The sequence below is a fragment of the Oratosquilla oratoria genome, chromosome 19 (assembly GCF_046742065.1).
Source record: "Oratosquilla oratoria isolate Oo_2021 chromosome 19, ASM4674206v1, whole genome shotgun sequence".
Taxonomy (NCBI): domain Eukaryota; kingdom Metazoa; phylum Arthropoda; class Malacostraca; order Stomatopoda; family Squillidae; genus Oratosquilla; species Oratosquilla oratoria.
This window is the reverse complement of record NC_134795.1, coordinates 22,025,472-22,042,652: the sequence shown is the minus strand read 5'-3', so window position 1 is coordinate 22,042,652 and position 17,181 is coordinate 22,025,472. Positions and strand designations below refer to the sequence as shown.

At 43.0% G+C, this 17,181-nt stretch overlaps 1 protein-coding gene across 2 annotated transcripts in view; it reads left to right on the top strand.

The window, feature by feature from the left end:
* Nucleotides 1-3,262: 3,262 nt before the first annotated feature.
* Uch (Ubiquitin carboxyl-terminal hydrolase) overlaps nucleotides 3,263-17,181 on the top strand; it is a 42,521-nt gene continuing 28,602 nt past the window's right edge. The window contains exons 1-2 of one of the 2 annotated variants that reach the window (XM_076202752.1): nucleotides 3,266-3,413; nucleotides 6,672-6,683. In XM_076202752.1, the coding sequence (XP_076058867.1) occupies nucleotides 3,378-3,413; nucleotides 6,672-6,683 (48 nt within the window). In that variant the 5' untranslated portion in view covers nucleotides 3,266-3,377. Of the gene's footprint in view, nucleotides 3,414-6,671; nucleotides 6,684-17,181 lie in introns of both variants that reach the window. The other variant, XM_076202753.1, reaches the window with a different exon arrangement.

Here is a 17,181-nt window from a genome sequence, read left to right as displayed (position 1 = left end):
ATGAAGGGGTGCATTATTGTTGTCGTTCCTGAGACTGTTTGGCCGAGCAGCCACGAGGGGGTGCATTGTTGTTTGCTGTGGTTTGGTATGGTAGTTTTTTTCGGAGGGATGGGGTTGTATATCCTTGGGGGCTAGTGTAAGGCTTGAACGTTGTAGTTCGAGTCTTTAAATGTGGTTAGATGTCATTTGAGGAGTAGAGGGTATGGCTAGGAGGCAAAACTCGACAGATGACCATTCCACTTAGGTAGAGGCATTTGGGAAGCCCAGGAGACTTGAGTAAGGTTTGTGTTGTAGACTGTGGTTAATGGATCATCATATGCTCTCAGTTGTAAATATAACTAGTAATTTTGATTTTAAACAATGTAACATATCACTAGTGATTTTGATCTAAAAAAAATGTAACAGACTTCAACAACTGGGAGGAAACAGCAAGAAAGAAACCCCTCTGGAGAACCACCGTCAGAGAAGGAACTGCGACTTTTGAGTCAAAAAGGTCTGCACAGCTGGAGGAAAAAAGAAAACGTCGGAAAGAGCGTCAACAACAACAGCGGTCACGGCCAGCACTTCCTCCCGGAACTGTACAGTATGTCCGCACTGCGACCGATCTTTCCAGGCACGAATCGGTCTCATTAGCCACCTTCGCACACGCCAATAATAACTCACGAAGGCCATCTTCCTCGACCACGAGGGACAGCTACGACGACGACGAGTGATTTTGGTCGTCGTACATGATTGACGATTCTTGAATGTTCCATTACTTTCACGAATGTTCTTGTAATTACGAGACGCTATCGATGAGATTCCAGCATGACGTCAATACTGGATGTGCATACCAGCATGTTTACCCTAGCGCGGGAAAACACTGTCTGAGTGTCCACCATTTTTACACCGAATTTGCTACTGTCAATATATCTAGGATAATACAATCAACGGTGTTTATTGAATCTCTGGAAATACAACAGTTTGGTAACTGGGTGTATGATCGGCAGCAGACCTGGGTGAACTTCTGCTCATACATTTTTTTTTATATTCTGCGCATGCACCGATGGACACGGTAGACGGTAGTGGTTTACTTTGGTTGTTTGGGGAAGAAATGGTCTGATGGCACTTTTTGAGTGACGGATTTGTTGATATAGTGAGGCTGATGTGCTCATTATGTCTTATATGGTTTCTACTAGGTTCTTCTTGGAGCGATAAGGAGCTGGGATGAATGAGGAGAGTGGATAGGTGAATTTGTAGGTGGAGGTGAAGTGATGCGCGGGGGGGGGGTGTTCTTGTAATTAAGGTGAGGAGAAGATGAGGGGTTGAGTCAGGGGTACTAGTGGGTGGCGAAAGTGAGAAAGCTGTTGTCGGTTCTTAAGGGGGATCTGGTGCCATGCGGATGGCCCAAATGTTGGTGTGGTTGTCCGGGTGGAATTATTGGGAATGTGTGTGTGTGTGTGTGGGGGGGGGGTTATCAGACAGATCGTAGTGGTCCCGTCCGTGTGACTTCATGCCTGATGATCCTGGTTAATAGTCGTCTTCGGCTTATCTGAAGCTGACGTGTTCCAAATCTTTGAGACAGAAGATATTTTCACAAATTGGTACACTGTGCAGTCTGAGAATGACGCAGGGTGAGTTTGGTTACAGTTTGTGTATCTGGCTGAGCAATGTATGCAAACTCGTGGACGGCGACATCGTTGTCTATGGCAATTGAAATATTGACATGGGCGTGGATGGTACTTCTTTACTTCATATTTCAGGTTAACCTACAATTAGGCCGCAATCAATGTGTGGGGGGGGTACGGATTTTTGTACTGCTTAGGGTTTTAGTCCGATATACTTTGGTTACTATTGTCTTCCTATATTGGTGGAATGTGACACTCACACAAGAGTTAGATATTCTCTGTGGTATTATCTGAATTGGGGTGCCCTCCATGGTTGTCCAGGCTTTGACTTTGTCATCATACTGAGTTCTTGGTTACAATTTCTACTGTTAGGGTTTCGCGCGGGAGTCCTTCATTTTTTTTTTTTTTTTTAACATTTCCACGAGGGGGGGGGGCGCTTATTTGCTACTGACTCACTGTTAGTGGATTTGAGGAGCAAGAGTTAGTCCTAAGTCAAAGTCCACTTCGTCTCGTTATGGGTCAAGTTGATGGCTAGCAGGGCTGGGTAAAATCGGAAAGGCTGTAATTTAGCCTGTTTTTTCTCTCAATTTATTCCATGTATCTATTACTATGTGTGGAAAGCTGTTATTTTTCAGGCCTCTTCTGTAACTGTCCTTCTTAAGTTTCTTCTTGTGTGTGTGTGTGCGTGCGTGCGTGTGTATGTGTGTGTGTGTGTGTGTGTGTGTGTGTGTGTGTGTGTGTGATACACTATGGTTCACCATGGTCTTGTATCACTTGTTGGACTCGTGATCAACAGCTATTTCCCTCCCGAAAGAGAGCTCAGAGCTCATATATGACCGTTCTATGAGTAATGCTGTGACCTTACACGCACACACACACACACACACCCAACTCCCTGCCCACGAGAGTTGGAGTAACGACCTGCAGCACAGCGATACTGAAATTATTTCAGCCCTGTGTGTGTGTGTGTTTGTGAGAAAGGAGAGAGAGAGTGAGAAGAGAGAGAGAGAGAGAGAGAGTTAAGAAAATTAAGAAAAAGGGGGAGAGAAAAAAGACAAAGAGCAAGAACGCGTTCTTCTCGATGACTTGCTGACTTGAGTTTCGAGTTTATCAACAACGTAAAACATCCTTTGATATGTATTGGAAGAACTGGGATTAAACAAAGACACATAATAAAGATTAATATTATAAAAATAAATTTCGAAATGTTATGAATTTGAATTAATAAAGAATTTCAAGTTGCAGGAACGCAGGGAGGGTGTGGCAATAGAGGACTGGAACATTCGGTGTGATTCTTCGTGCGAACTTAAAGGAAAATTTACATTACCCACTAGTTTGAAAATTCTCTATAATGCATACGTTTGAGTCAAATCTAATTATCGTATGCTTTTTCACTACAAGAATTTGTCATATTCATTGTGATATTCATTGCGATTAGACAAACGTCCGTGTTAGGAATTTACTGTTCGATTTCCGGTCTATTTCAAAGCTTTCTTTAAACTTAGTGGGTAAAAGAATCATTTATAGTAATTTTTTCATACTTGAAATTTAATTTTTTTTTATTCATATATATAGATTTCCACTCGTATATTGTAACGATTATTCTTCTATGGCAAAATTTTTGTATCTGGTCAACATCTTCGAACACATACGACAGCTGACAGTAGGCAGTCTTCATTCGTCTGAGGTGGTGTATTGCATTGTGGAGCGGCAAAGCCTGCTGAGAGAAGATCGAATAAACTTGTCGTTGCATCGTCCAGACCGAGAATCATGGTTCGTTGGCTTCCCCTCGAAAGCAACCCAGAGGCAAGTAAAATATTACGAAATATGGAAAGGCATGACTAATAAAATGTAGATACAGTAAGCGGATCAACATAGATTATTAGACTAGTGAACGTGAGAATATATTGGTACCGGCAAGTACATTTCAATATAATGACAGTGGGCGTCAGCATGTGATTCATTCTTAAGGTCGTTTTATATGACATAAGTTAGAAGAATATGAAATTAAGAAGTTATTGCGATGTTTTTATACATTGAAACTATTGTTGAATAACCATACCTGTACTTGTGACCACGGGATTTTTGTACTTGATGTTGGCATATAAGTGGTTAACGCTTCCCAGTTACCCACATTCTTGAGTGATATTTTGTTAGGATGTATAACTGGTTTTATTATGGAAAGTTGTAATTTTATGACAGGAACTGGTGGGTTGGTACCAGTCGTTTTGTTACACAGAATTATTGCAAGGATGGCTTCTAGATGCTGTTGCATTTATGCTGTATTGTTTATGAAAGTCGTATCATGAGGCAGTATATGTAAAAAATATATATTGAGCTTGGTAGCAAATGTTATAGTGATGAAGGGAAGGGATTTTGATAGTGACTACAGTTGTGTAACTTTATTGTAGTTTAATTTTGTCCCCTATTGTCCCTTCCATTAACGCTAGAAATGAACTTTGTAAAATTGGAAAAAACACTTTAGAACTGCTTTGTGACTTTCAGGGTATTCATACAAGTATATTTACAGGACTGATTAAACTTAAATGCCTTCCTCTTTTGGGTTTCCATGTGTGAAATTACAGCCATTCAGCTTAAATTTCCAGTATTCTTGTATTCAGGGTAGTTGCAGAGAGTGATGTAGCCTTCAGTATGCTCTCTCCTGTCCAAGAATTTTGTGGGAGTGAGGAGGAAAATAGCATTGACAAGAAAATTGAGGCATCTTATGTTGATGAGAGCTATGGGGTGGAACAAAAATAGGATTTCCCCCCCCCCCCATTGTGCTATTTCCTCCAGTAAGGAATTTGAGGCATGCTTTGGCTTTGCCCCTGACCCCCCTCTTTATTAGAGGATACATTCATACAAAATGAAAAATGTGGGAAATATTAACATTAACTTGGGCATTTACATTCTTTGTTAGCCTGTGTAGAACAGTATATATATTAATATTGTCTACCTTGGAAGTGCTAACTTATGACAGTATAGAAGAAAAAATATTTAGTGATCAGACAAAGCCACAAATTTATTGCAGGTACCTAGATGATAAATTATTAAAAGCTGAGGATAGTCAACAGGTAGAACAATGAAAGAAGCCTTGGGATGTATCTTTGCTATAGATAAAGGTAGTTTCCACATATCTATGTGGAAGTGCCCAATTGAGGACATTGTCTTAATGGAATCTGTGAAGGTTTCCAAATATACAAAGATTTGACCATTAGTTCCAACATTGGAAGAGTCTTTCGTCACTGCATTGAATGGCAAGTGCAGCACAATGAGATGGAACCTCTCAGATCCTTGTAAATCGTGAATTCACAAACAAGGATATTATGTTACCGAGACTAATGGCATGGCTTGGTAATGACCATTCTAATAACTTGAGAACTAATACTAAAGCTTCATCAGCATTGTAAATTCTTCTCCTTGGCCCATAAAGAAGAAAAGATCATGCAGCAGAAAGAGAAGCATAAAGCTCACTGATGAAAATGAAAAAGTAAATCTAGTTATTTACTATTAAAATAAAACTTCTCATCTATTACTTGAAAACCATTGTAAGCAGACTGGCAATGACCTTAAAAACATCTTCATATGTATGCATATAATTTTGGGGACTGTAGCCCACCATTCTGCCTATATTGGCACAATCATTATAGTTGTCATGGTGGTGATTCTCCAACATCCATCTCTGGACCACTTGATGAACCCTTCATTGGTTGCCATGTGGTATGCAAGGGGTTGGTTGAAGTGATCAGCTAATCAATCAAACACCATACACCCTTCTTTCTACATTTCACAAACAGCACCAAGCAGAAAGCTACAACACTATACTGCTCAAACATCTATTATCTACTACCTATACCACACAAAAAACGCACACACTCGGATCATTAAACAAATCCTTCAAGACAAACTACCAAACTCAACACTTCAACATGAACAACCCTGGCATAAACCACACGGAAAAAACTTCCATACCTGAAAAGAACCACATTGGCATGGATGTGTTCAGGACACCATCTGGCATTAAAATGGTACTACCAACGCATAATAAACCTGGCTACATATTCAAACTATCCCAGATGTAGCCACCATACAGAGGACACATGAGACCTTATACTACAATGCTCCACAATAAGAATCCGTAGACAGCAAAACAAGATATCTTCCCACAGTAACTTATGACCCCACCCAGAGGCAGATTCCAGTTACCTAAATGCCACAGATCACCCGCAAGAGAGACCAGGAGCAAGGAGTTGAAGTGAAATTGGAAGATGTATAAGAATACAGTAAAAGCATTACTTGTTTGAAGTTGGAGGTTTTCTCTTTTGGTGGTCTTAAGTTTACAATTGTACACTCCTACTTGTTTATACTTGGTTTATTAACTCCAATTTTGGGATTATTTGCAAATACTATATAAAGGGACCAATATCAAGTACCTGCAGGTGATAGTCCTGATGGATAGATGAAAGAAAATGACCCCTCTGCCATCCATCTTAAAAGCTTTGAGGTGTGCGAGTCTGGAGTGGGACCAAAATATATCGTTGAACTTGATTTATATTTTCTCCACCTTTTTACCTAAGGGGAATTGGCAAGTAACAACAAATCCCCTCCTATCACCAACTGTTGTTAGTCTACACCAGTATAACAGACAGCAGTCCAATGGCTTCTTCAGAGATCTATGGGAGGGCCTCGGTACCATAGCTGTGGGTTTCCAGTCTGAGACTTGCCATGCCATGGTAAGTTTCACAGACTGTGGAAACCCACAGCTATGGAAACTTGGGGCAGCAATTATTGATGGACTTGTTGGATTTTTGCATTGCTATTTGTATGCAATGCTGTTGCTTTATCACAGGGCTAAGTAAGTTTGAGTATTAGACGTGTTATTCAATCTTTGATCTTGTTTATTTTCTGACCTCCCACAAGAACTTTGGAGGGTATTGTATCACTTTTTTCCCTAAGTATTTACCAGCATAGATATATTGTAAATATATTGTCTTAGTTGATAAACATTTATTACTGTATAAGAAGATGGCAGTACTCTTCTAAATACATTTTTCTCTATTACAGGTCATGAACAAGGTGAGCTGAAGTTGGTAAGAGTGTGGTTCCTCAATTATTGTTAGAAGTTGGTGTCTGAGATTGGAAGGGTGTGCGTGTATGGATAGTAAAATGATAATTACAAGGAATGGTGGTGGCAATTTGAACAAGTGAAGGGTGAGAGGATCAAAGTGGAGTTTTAAGTATGTGGTCAAATGTAGTGGTGAGTGTGCAGGAGTAGAATTAGGAGTGAATTATAAAGCAAAGGAAGAGAGTAAATGTCTAGTTGAAATAAAAAAAATTGACATACAAAAGGAAGGTTGCATAAGGGCATAACTGTACACATGGTGTTGCTTAGATATTTGTAAGGGATGTATATAGAGGAATAAACTTGATTGTTGAAGGTTTCAGGAATGCAATTTGGAGGTTTGGTGACTTCCAGGCTGAACTGGTGGCCATGGATGAATTTCTGAGAGCTATAGGTTTTCTACAAGAGAAGAAATGGAACAACAGATTGACTGACCCATTCTGCTTACTTTACCTCTACATTTCTTACTATCCAGAATTGAAATGCCTGTCATAGTTCTCAAGTCCCACCTGGTGAGAGAATGGGTGTGGGAAGAAAACTGCCAGACGGGGTAGACCAGAGATCATTAAGGTGAATTGGGCTTGTGGAAAGTAGGAGTGAGCCAGCTCACAGAAGATGAAGAATGAGATGGATGGGTGGGGTGAAGGGAAAGGTGCAAAAGATGAGAATGAAAGGAAGGAGATGGGATTAGATGAAGGTGATGGTCTCGTCTACTTCACAGATGGGTGGAGGAAGGGACCATCATAGTGAACTGGTGGGGTTAAACCTGCTGTGAAAGAGCCCATACATCACTGCTTTTAACCCAAGGAGTATGGGGGGGGGGGGCTGATGTGATCTCTCCTCACTAAGATGCTGGGGTGGGAGGGATGGTTGAATGGCTTTTGTTTTGAATGTGAGTATGTGCTCTGACTTGGCCATTTTCCTAGTTAAGCTCTTTGTTACTTGTAATATTACTTGTGTGAATGTAACGCATTTACCATTCCATGGTGCTTCAATTTGATGCATGATTTGTTCTAAGTTAAGACGGTGTTGTCCAATGAAGTAAGAGGATGGAGCTGGATACAAATATATGTGCATGATTGTGTATTAACCTAATTGTATTTACTTACTGTAATTGTAGTCTACAGGAAAAGAGCAATGCTCATAGGGTCCTGTCTTGTATTCTCCAATGGTTCCAGTGTCAATGAAGTAAATGGATGGAGATGTATTTACCTAGTTGTATTTTGTGGGAGAAGAGCTATGCTCGTAGTGACCCACATCCAGTTCTTTCTTGAAATCGTGTATAGTTTTAGCACTCGCTGTTTATTCCATGTACCACAATTTACACTACCACACATGCAGGAATGAAACTGACTGCCAACCAGTATTGAACTTTAGCCATCAAATTACCCCAGGGTAACTTCCTGCAAACCTCATTAAGCCCTCTCGTCCCTAATCAAATGTCACTGTAGTTTGCCCTCTTTAGTGACCTCAACACTACATTCATCACATTTCTTTTCATTCCTTCAGTGTGGACTGATATAATTCTTTTAGTCTCCAGTTATGGCTTATCTGCCAGTCTTGGAGCCTGTTCAGTTGCTGCTCTTTGTATCCTCTTAATCTTGCTTATATTTTTAACTGCAGTGACTATACTACCAATGTGTATTCCATATTTCAGTATAAGGCATGTGTTCATCTGTCTTGTGGCAAAGTTCCTGTATTCTGTAAAAGTATGCACGTCTCTCCCACAATCTTGCTTGTATTTGTATTTTATCACATGTCAGCCCTCCAAGAGCTTTTCTCTTTTGCTTTTATAATGGACTTGCAAGGAATAGTTCATTGGTCTATTTTTTAGCAATTGTCTATTATACTTTGCATATTTTGGTCTCGAAATTAATTTTCTATTCTTGGCTCCAGGCATATATAATGTTTAGATCTTTTTACAACAGCTGCCAGTCCATTTCAGTTTTTATTCTTTGGAACTTTGAATTATCTGCATTCATGTTAGTGTAGCTTGTACCTTCCATCATGTTACTGGTTTTCATCCTGACATATCGTTGGTTATTGTCCTTGTGTACCGGCCTTTCAGAACATTTTGCATCCATTCAAGTAGTGTACCTATTGGTCCTGTTATATGCCCCAGTCTCTACAAAAGGGAGATGCATAAAATTGCAGAACTATATGAGGGCTGTGTTCAGGCTGCCCAGCCCTCCCTCCCTCCCACTTATTGCAGCACACCAGTTATTCGTAAGCAAATGCTTGATAGGTTACTCACATGACCATCTAGATATGAAACCAAACTATCGAAATTATTTTGAGGTATTTGATGCCCTGATCTTTCACAATCCTTTCACATAATTTCACTATTGTCAGTAAATACTACTGTAATTTAGTGGTGTTTATATTCAACTTTATGAATTGGAACCACATTAGCCCCTTTCCAGTCCTGTGGAAATTCTATCTAGTTTGAGATCCTATTAGGCCCTGAAGCTTTTCACATATCTAGTGATCCCAAAAGACTGAGCACTTTCCAAATTTGTATGTTTGCATCTTGGAGATCAAAATTATTGATCATCATTCCTTCCCGTACAAAAGTTGCTCTTTGCTTTGTGAAGACCAAAATGATCATGACTGCCAGAGCTCAAGCCTCTTTTTCAACTGCCTCTGTCGTCCAATATTAGCTTGACAGTTCGTATGCCACAATTTACAGTTGATTAGATTTTGCATGCTTATCCTTATCCAAGTCTCTTTCCTTCTGTACAGATCCTTGTGTAGTATTTAGAGCTGTTTTCTATGCTTCCTTTGTTCAGTTGCTTCTTTTCTCAATGTTGCCCAAGCCATGAACCAGGCTTGATTTAGATGCAGTCTCGCACACTTTTTCCCTCCACACATCTTCAGAACACATGCTTCTTCACCCCAACTTCCCCATTCTGCACCCCCCCCATACCTTCTCCCATCCATCATACCCTTCCCCTCAACCTCATCCCCATCCCTCCTGTCCCCCCCCCATATTGCCTGTCCCACCCCCCATATCGCCTGTCCCACCCCCCATATCGCCTGTCCCACCCCCCATATCGCCTGTCCCACCCCCCATATCGCCTGTCCCACCCCCCATATCGCCTGTCCCACCCCCCATATCGCCTGTCCCACCCCCCATATCGCCTGTCCCACCCCCCATATCGCCTGTCCCACCCCCCATATCGCCTGTCCCACCACCCATATCCCCCGGCCCACCCCCCATATCGCCTGTCCCACCCCCCCTATCGCCTGTCCCACCCCCCATATCGCCTGTCCCACCCCCCATATCGCCTGTCCCACCCCCCATATCGCCTGTCCCATCCCAATCCCTTCTGTCCCATCCCAATCCCTTCTGTCCCATCCCAATCCCTTCTGTCCCATCCCAATCCCTTCTGTCCCATCATATCTCCTATCCCATCCTTGTTCCTCCTCCTCCCCCTACACATCCCTGTTCCTCCTCCTCCCCCCTACACATCCCCGTTCCTCCTCCTCCCCCCCCTACACATCCCCGTTCCTCCTCCTCCTCCCCCCTACACATCCCCGTTCCTCCTCCTCCTCCCCCCTACACATCCCCGTTCCTCCTCCATTCCGGTGCCAACACCTTCTGCCCCCACGTTTAGAGTCTGCGCCTGTGGTGTGTGCTCTCCACACTGTAGGATGGAAGGACAATGAACAATGGAGATTGTGGCATATCAAGCGATACCAAATGATTCCCACCCTAGCCGACAAGACGCAAGGAAAGAAAGACGAGATGAACTGGGATAACCCATAAGAGAGAGAGAGAGAGAGAGAGAGAGAGAGCGCGAGAGCATGTGACTGCTGTCAAGGATGTGTTTGAGCAAGATTAACGGAAGGCTTTATAGTGAGAAAAATAAGAGGCCATAGCAAGAAACTTGAAATTAATCATAGAAGGACATTAGTTTTTCACTCGTATGCGTTAATGTGGATGTAATTGGAATAAACTGCACAGGTGGATAAGACTGGTTGAAATCAAAATTTGGTGAATGAAGGCTGAAACTCCCGCGCACGCGCACACTCACTGTCCAATTACAATTGAGTCTTGTACTGTATAGTCGTGTCGAGGCCGTCGACGCGGCAGGTATTAGCTCGGCCTGCCTACCTGTTGTCATCGTTGAGCAATGGGAATGTGTGCTTGCATGCATGCATGTGTGTGCACATACATGTGTGCATGCTTGTGTATGTATAATCATACATGTATATGTGCGCACATACGTGTGCATGCTTGTGTATGTATAATCATACATGTATATGTGCGAATACATGTGTGCATGCATGTATATGTATGTGTGCATGTATATTGTATGTACATGTGTGCATGCATGTATATGTACATACGTATGTATGTCAGGATATGTTTACTTTGTATTTACCCCAGCAGGAGCCAAAAACTTTGGTCGGTCACGTCTGTGTCTTGCTTCTTTTCTTCCTTTCCCCCCCCCCCCCACCACGTTCTTGAATCACGTTTTGGGCTAATGATGGGAAGCTATTACCCTCCCGAATGAGAGCTCATGCTTAATCTATGGGTAATGCACCTTACACACACACACACACACACACACACACACACACACACACACACACACACACACACACACACACACACACACACACACACACACACACACACAACTCCACGCCCACGAGTGTAGGAGTGCCGGCTCGCAGCGCAGCGATACTGGAATTATTTCAGCCCTGGGCGTGTATTCACGTAAAGTTTTGATATAGTTTGAATAGAAAGCCCAAAATTAATGTGTAGTTCATAATTATTGGTTGTACATTGGCGGGCGGTAGCAGCCACCAACACTTCCGACCCTGGGAAGCACGTGCCGGACGCATCTCGGAGAACTGGACTCGTAGAAGGGGTGGGTTGGTAAGAATACAGGAATGGAAAAAGTTGAAAGTGATCAGCATTCTTTGAGTGGAGATAACTCTTCAGTCACAAGAAATTACTGCGTGACTGCTCCGTAGGGTTGTCAAACCTGTCGCTTAATGTCCCCAGAATATTAGGAGTGTGGCTGCAGTTAGGCGCACATCGTAATGTAATAGCTGCGGATCACGAGTGCAGAAAGGGCTCGGATGCTGGTGAATCATACTGTACACACGCACACATACACACACACACTCACGCGCGCGCGCGCGCACACTCATTATAGCGTTAGAGGTTACGGAGTGAACTACTTGTTGAATTTGGCCGGTTCGTCTCTGCCGCCGTGGCGGGCACATAGTTTGTAGGCAGCACCAGTGACGACGGTTCGGCTTTTGAATTCTGAATTCCTCCTCCTCCTCCTCCTCCTCCTCCCCCTCGCCCCCGGATGGATTGCCATTCGCTCCAGCTCGTTCCAGTTCGCAGCAATGAAGTGTTGCATTTTCCACGGCATTCTCCAGGCGTGGGAATGAGCACCACGTTGCTCACTACAGCAGTAACTCTTCGCCCTGGCGTTTCAAAGAGCCCTAGGTTGCACGTCTTTGTTGGCAGCTTACCTTCAGTTTAATTCGGCTTCCTTGAGGTTCCCTTTGCATAGTGTGGATTGTCAATGTGTGTGTGTGTGAGACAGATGGGTGCGGTCACGGTCTCGTCTGAATGGAATGTAGTTGGCATTTGTTGGCGTCACGAGGCGCTGACCACATACAGTATACCGGCCGGCAGGACCCGACCGACGCCGACACAACCCCACCCCACCCCACCCTCCGACACACAAGCGTGACTCACCACCCCACTATTGATCCCACACATCTTTCCTGGAACCACCAGCCATCTTGCCATTGCAAGTCTTGAACGAATGGAATCGTTGTCAGGGCGTCTCTTACAAGGAAGCGATTATAATTGGCTGGTTTTTGAATGTTACACAAAGAATATACAAAATTGTATTTTCTTGGTCAAACCTCGTCAGGCATGACTGGGCAGGACAACCATTCTGCGTTGAACGGCTTGATCGACCTGTTTGTCTGTCTAGCCCTATGAATAATGAAATTTGTTTAACGTTCGCAAGACGAAAAGTGTCAACCTCCTCGGTACTACAGGTTCTAACTAGGTTGTCACCGTTGTGGCACAGCATCGGGTTATACATGACGAAACGTTTTATAAATGAGCGAGCGCGCGCACACACACACACACACACACACACACACACACACACACACACACACACACACACACACAGGCCTCTTCCCCCTTACAAGTGAGGTAGCCAGCCAGGGGTTGGCTTACACAACCCACTGTTTCCCTTAGCTCCTCTTGGATGAAAGGGAGCCAAGGAAAACTGTACTGTAGAATCGAACGACGGTTTACGGGGTGTTTTTTTTTCGGTTTATTGCCACTTGGAAAATGTGGTAGGTTAGGTGTTCTGCTGATTTGGAGCTGCATATCGTGTATTCACCAACCCCATGGGTGCCAGAGGGTTCCCATCGTCAGAATAGTAATATTTGTGGCCGTTAGGTTTATTTGCCAAGAGTGAGAAAAATACTTAAGTTTTCCAGCAGACTGATGGTTAGTTACTTCTTGTGCAGTGGGGCGGCATATGACACAAGTGTCACCATTATAAATGAGAAATAGTTTATAGGTGACGAATAAAAATAATAATAATACCCATCCAGGCCTGGAGCCAGAACTTGTGACTTGGGGGGGGGGGGAAGGAGGCAGAACGTAATAGATAACTAATTTTGTATAGGACTTAGGGAAACAGTAAGACATCTCAGTGTTTTGACACGACTGCAGACCCATCAGTCCGGGCCAACAGTGCATTGGACATCATGATGATGTGCGGGTCATGCAGTACGAGCACGTGCAGGTGGCGCCAAGTTGCAAGATTAATGATGGACCTCCTGCATTTGCAGCAAAGAATATTCTCGAAGCCCAGTAGTTTGCACCAAACTGAAAACTCGCTTGTAATTTCATTGACTGTATATGTAAAATAACAGAAAATACAAATACGAGTTTGGGGGGCTACCCCCATCCACCCACCCACCCTCCCTCCCTATGGCAAATTGGTCTGGCCGTTTGCCAAGTCTGTTACGAGATACTACAGTTGCACCACAAAAAGTCCAGGAATTAATTCACACTTCTCTACATTTTGCTTGGTTTCTTCTACAAATATCGCTTTGATTTGTAACTGCGCATGCTCGGAGCTCTCGTCTCTTGAGTGTTTTGTCCCACGTCTGTTACCCTATTTGGAAAGCTTTTTTCTCCCACGCAACTTTGTCTTCTCGCAGTAGCAGCTGCTTCTGGGACGCGGCTGTCTTCTTCTTAGCGTAGAGCTTCCCTTCGACGACTCGTGGGTTTGTGCAAGAGGGATTAGTTTGCCTCCCTCCCATCATCCTTCACGTATTACGAATCCAGTTATGTCCATCCTCGCTTTTTTTTCTTTCTCTTTTTCCTTGGATAGACACAGTTCCGCGACCCAGTGGATCCTCTTGGATTTTCACATTAGCTACGTTGTATGAGTTTTAGGCAACTTGCAGCATATGTTAAGTTCGGTCAGGCTACTTGGGTATGGGTAGGTTTATGCATCTCCCGTTAGGTTGCCGTTTTGACAATCGTCGACTGTGGTCATGACGGTATATTTGCCACATTAACAAGTAGTCGTTATGCCATGTGGTCTTCTAATCCCAGTGCGCCCCTTCCTGTTGCAATTTCACCGTATATAAACGTTCTTTTGGCTTTTGCTTCCTAGAGGCACGTACTGTACAGTATGTGGACGTTGCAGTACTTGTGTGATGTGTGTGGTTTAGAGTGTATAGTAATGTTCTCGGTTATTGGCTGGATGTTATTGTGGTGTTAAAAGCTGCTCATTAGCATGCAGCTGATAATTGTCTATATGGGGCGCCCCTATGGACTAGAGCTACACACAATGTTGTCTGTTATGGAGGAAATCTCTTATTCATAGTGAAATACTTTGTTATACTGCGACAGTCCCTCTGTTATGCATTCCTCCCACTCTTAATACTGTCCTGTACCACTTCTCTGAAAATTAATTTCCTTTGTCGCCGAGCCCTGTGGTAGGGGAGAGAATACTGCCACAGAGTTCCACTTGGATCGTAAAAGGTGACAAAAACGGGACGTGGATTCGAACTAGGCATCCACACTCTGTAGCCCCAAAAGGGACATTCCTTAAAAAAAATAGAAAAAACAAAAGTTAGGGCATAACAGGGTCTGGGGGTCTTTTAATGTGCGTGGATATGGTACAGATGACAGTAAAAGGGAAGAGAGAGGCAGTGTGTTTGAGACAAAAGATGGATGTGTTTGCATTAAGTGAAACTTAGTTGAGTGAAGAGGACAAGGGAGAGAAGGGGTTGCTGTACTAGTAAGTGAAGAGATGAGAACAGTAGGAAGAGTTTTGGATGTAAATGTTCTAAAAGGAGAGTGGGGGGAATATCAGGCAATTTTTGGTGGAAGGTAAGTTGAGTGGAGGATAGATGGAGAAAGGAAAAGGACAAGGTAGGGAGGTGCTTAGAGTAAACTGCTCAAATGAGAAAGGAGTACAAGCTGAGAGAAGAGTGGGAAGAAGTGAAGGATAGAGTAGAACTAGGAGTGGAGGAGGAATGGAAATGTTTCAAGGAGTCACAAAGTGTGGAAAGATGGTGTGTAGAAGGAGGAGGATGGGAGGTAATAGAAGGTAGGTTAGTGAGTGGTGGGATGGTGAAGCAGAGAAGGTTCTAGAAGAGAAGAAACGAGCATTCACAGGTTGGTTACAAAATAGGAAGAATCATGAGGTACAAAGAAGTGAAATATAAGAAAAAGAGCAGATGGAATAAGAGTGCGACGACAGAAATTTTTTAAATAATGTTTTGGAAGGAAATTCACCACTCGGTACGATGACGCTTACGTAGGCGTCATGAGGCGCGGCGAGTACTTAGGAGTAAGTACACGCCGATGCCGCCTCCTGCGTCGGCATCTTGATTGTATATATATTTTGTAGTTGTACATTAGTTACCCTCGGATTCTGTGCACTCGTTTGATCACGTTTTCTGTTTTTATTACCCAGTAAAAGAGAACGAGTAATATAAGTGACTATTATTTTATATTGCGAGTAGTGTTGCATCGTACATATGGCAGCCGAAGCTGCGCGCGAGAATTCGACTTGAACTGAAGTGGTTACGAGAGGAAGGGGAGGTGAATCGAGTAGAGAAGAAAAGGTAAAAGGTGTAGATGGAGAGATAATGGAAGAGATGGCAGTAAGACAAAGATGGGCAGAATGTTTTAGGGAGTTGCTGAATGTGAAGAAGGATAGGGAGGGAAAGGTGTAGTGGGAAGTGATAAGAAAATGGAAGAGATATGGAAAGATGAGATGAAAGCAGATATTAAAATAAGAACAGGTAAGGCACCTGGGTTAAATGGATGTCATGTGGATTGTCTAAAATAAGGGAGGTACAGTGATGGTGGATTGGCTGATGAGGTTGATGTTTGTTTAAAAGAGGATAGTGTGTCTGAATAGTTCTGCTTTACAAGGAAAAGGGACAAGTGTGAGTGTAGTAGTTTCAGAGGGATCAGTTTATTAAGTGTAGTTGGGAAGGGTTATGGTCGAGTTTTGAGAAAAGGAAAGTAATAGTTGGTGAGGAACAGTGGGTTTAAAACAGGAAGGGATTGTGTGGGTCAGATTTTTGTGGTAAGGCAGATATGTGAGAAAGCTTTAGGAAAAGATAAGTATATTTTGGGCCTTTATGGATTTGGAAAAGGTTTATGACAGGGTAGCCCAGAAGTCACTGTGGGAGGTATTGCAGATATATGGAATAGGAAAGCTGTTAAGAGCAGTCAAGAGTATTTGATAGTGGAGCCTGTATTAGAATTAGAAGTGGAGAATAAGTGGTTTGAGGTAAAGGTAGGACTTTGTCAGGGATGTATTATGTCACCTTGGCTGTCCAATTTATACATGGATGGGGTGGTGCAAGAGGTAAACGCAAGGGTAATGGGCCAGGAATTTGAGATTAAAGAAAATGGAAGATTAAGCCAGTTGTTTGGTGACAATATTGCTTGTAGCAAGATCAGAAGAGGGATTAAGGAAGACGGTGACTGAGTTTGGGAAGATGTGTGAAGGAAGGAAGTTGAAGATAAATGTGGGTAAAAGTAAGGTGATGTGTACAAGGGGAGAGAGTGGCAGCAGTCTGGAAGCGAGTATTAAGGGAGAGAGACTGGAGGAAGTGGATAGCTTTAGATACTTGGGTGTGAATGTGGGAGAAAAGAGAGTGGAGGTAGAATATATATTTAGAGAAGCATTAGGGGGATTAAGAAGTATAATGAGAGATATTTTGGAATAGATGCTAAGATTTTATGAAGGTGTGATTGTCAACAGCACTGTATGGGGCAGAATCATGGAACATGAGAGGGTAAAGTTTAAGTGCGAGATCAAATGCCTGAGAAATATGGTGTGGATTACCAGGCTGGAAGAGAGTGGGGGTGGAAAGGGAATTGGGAGATAGGGCTGATGAAAAAGCAGTGAG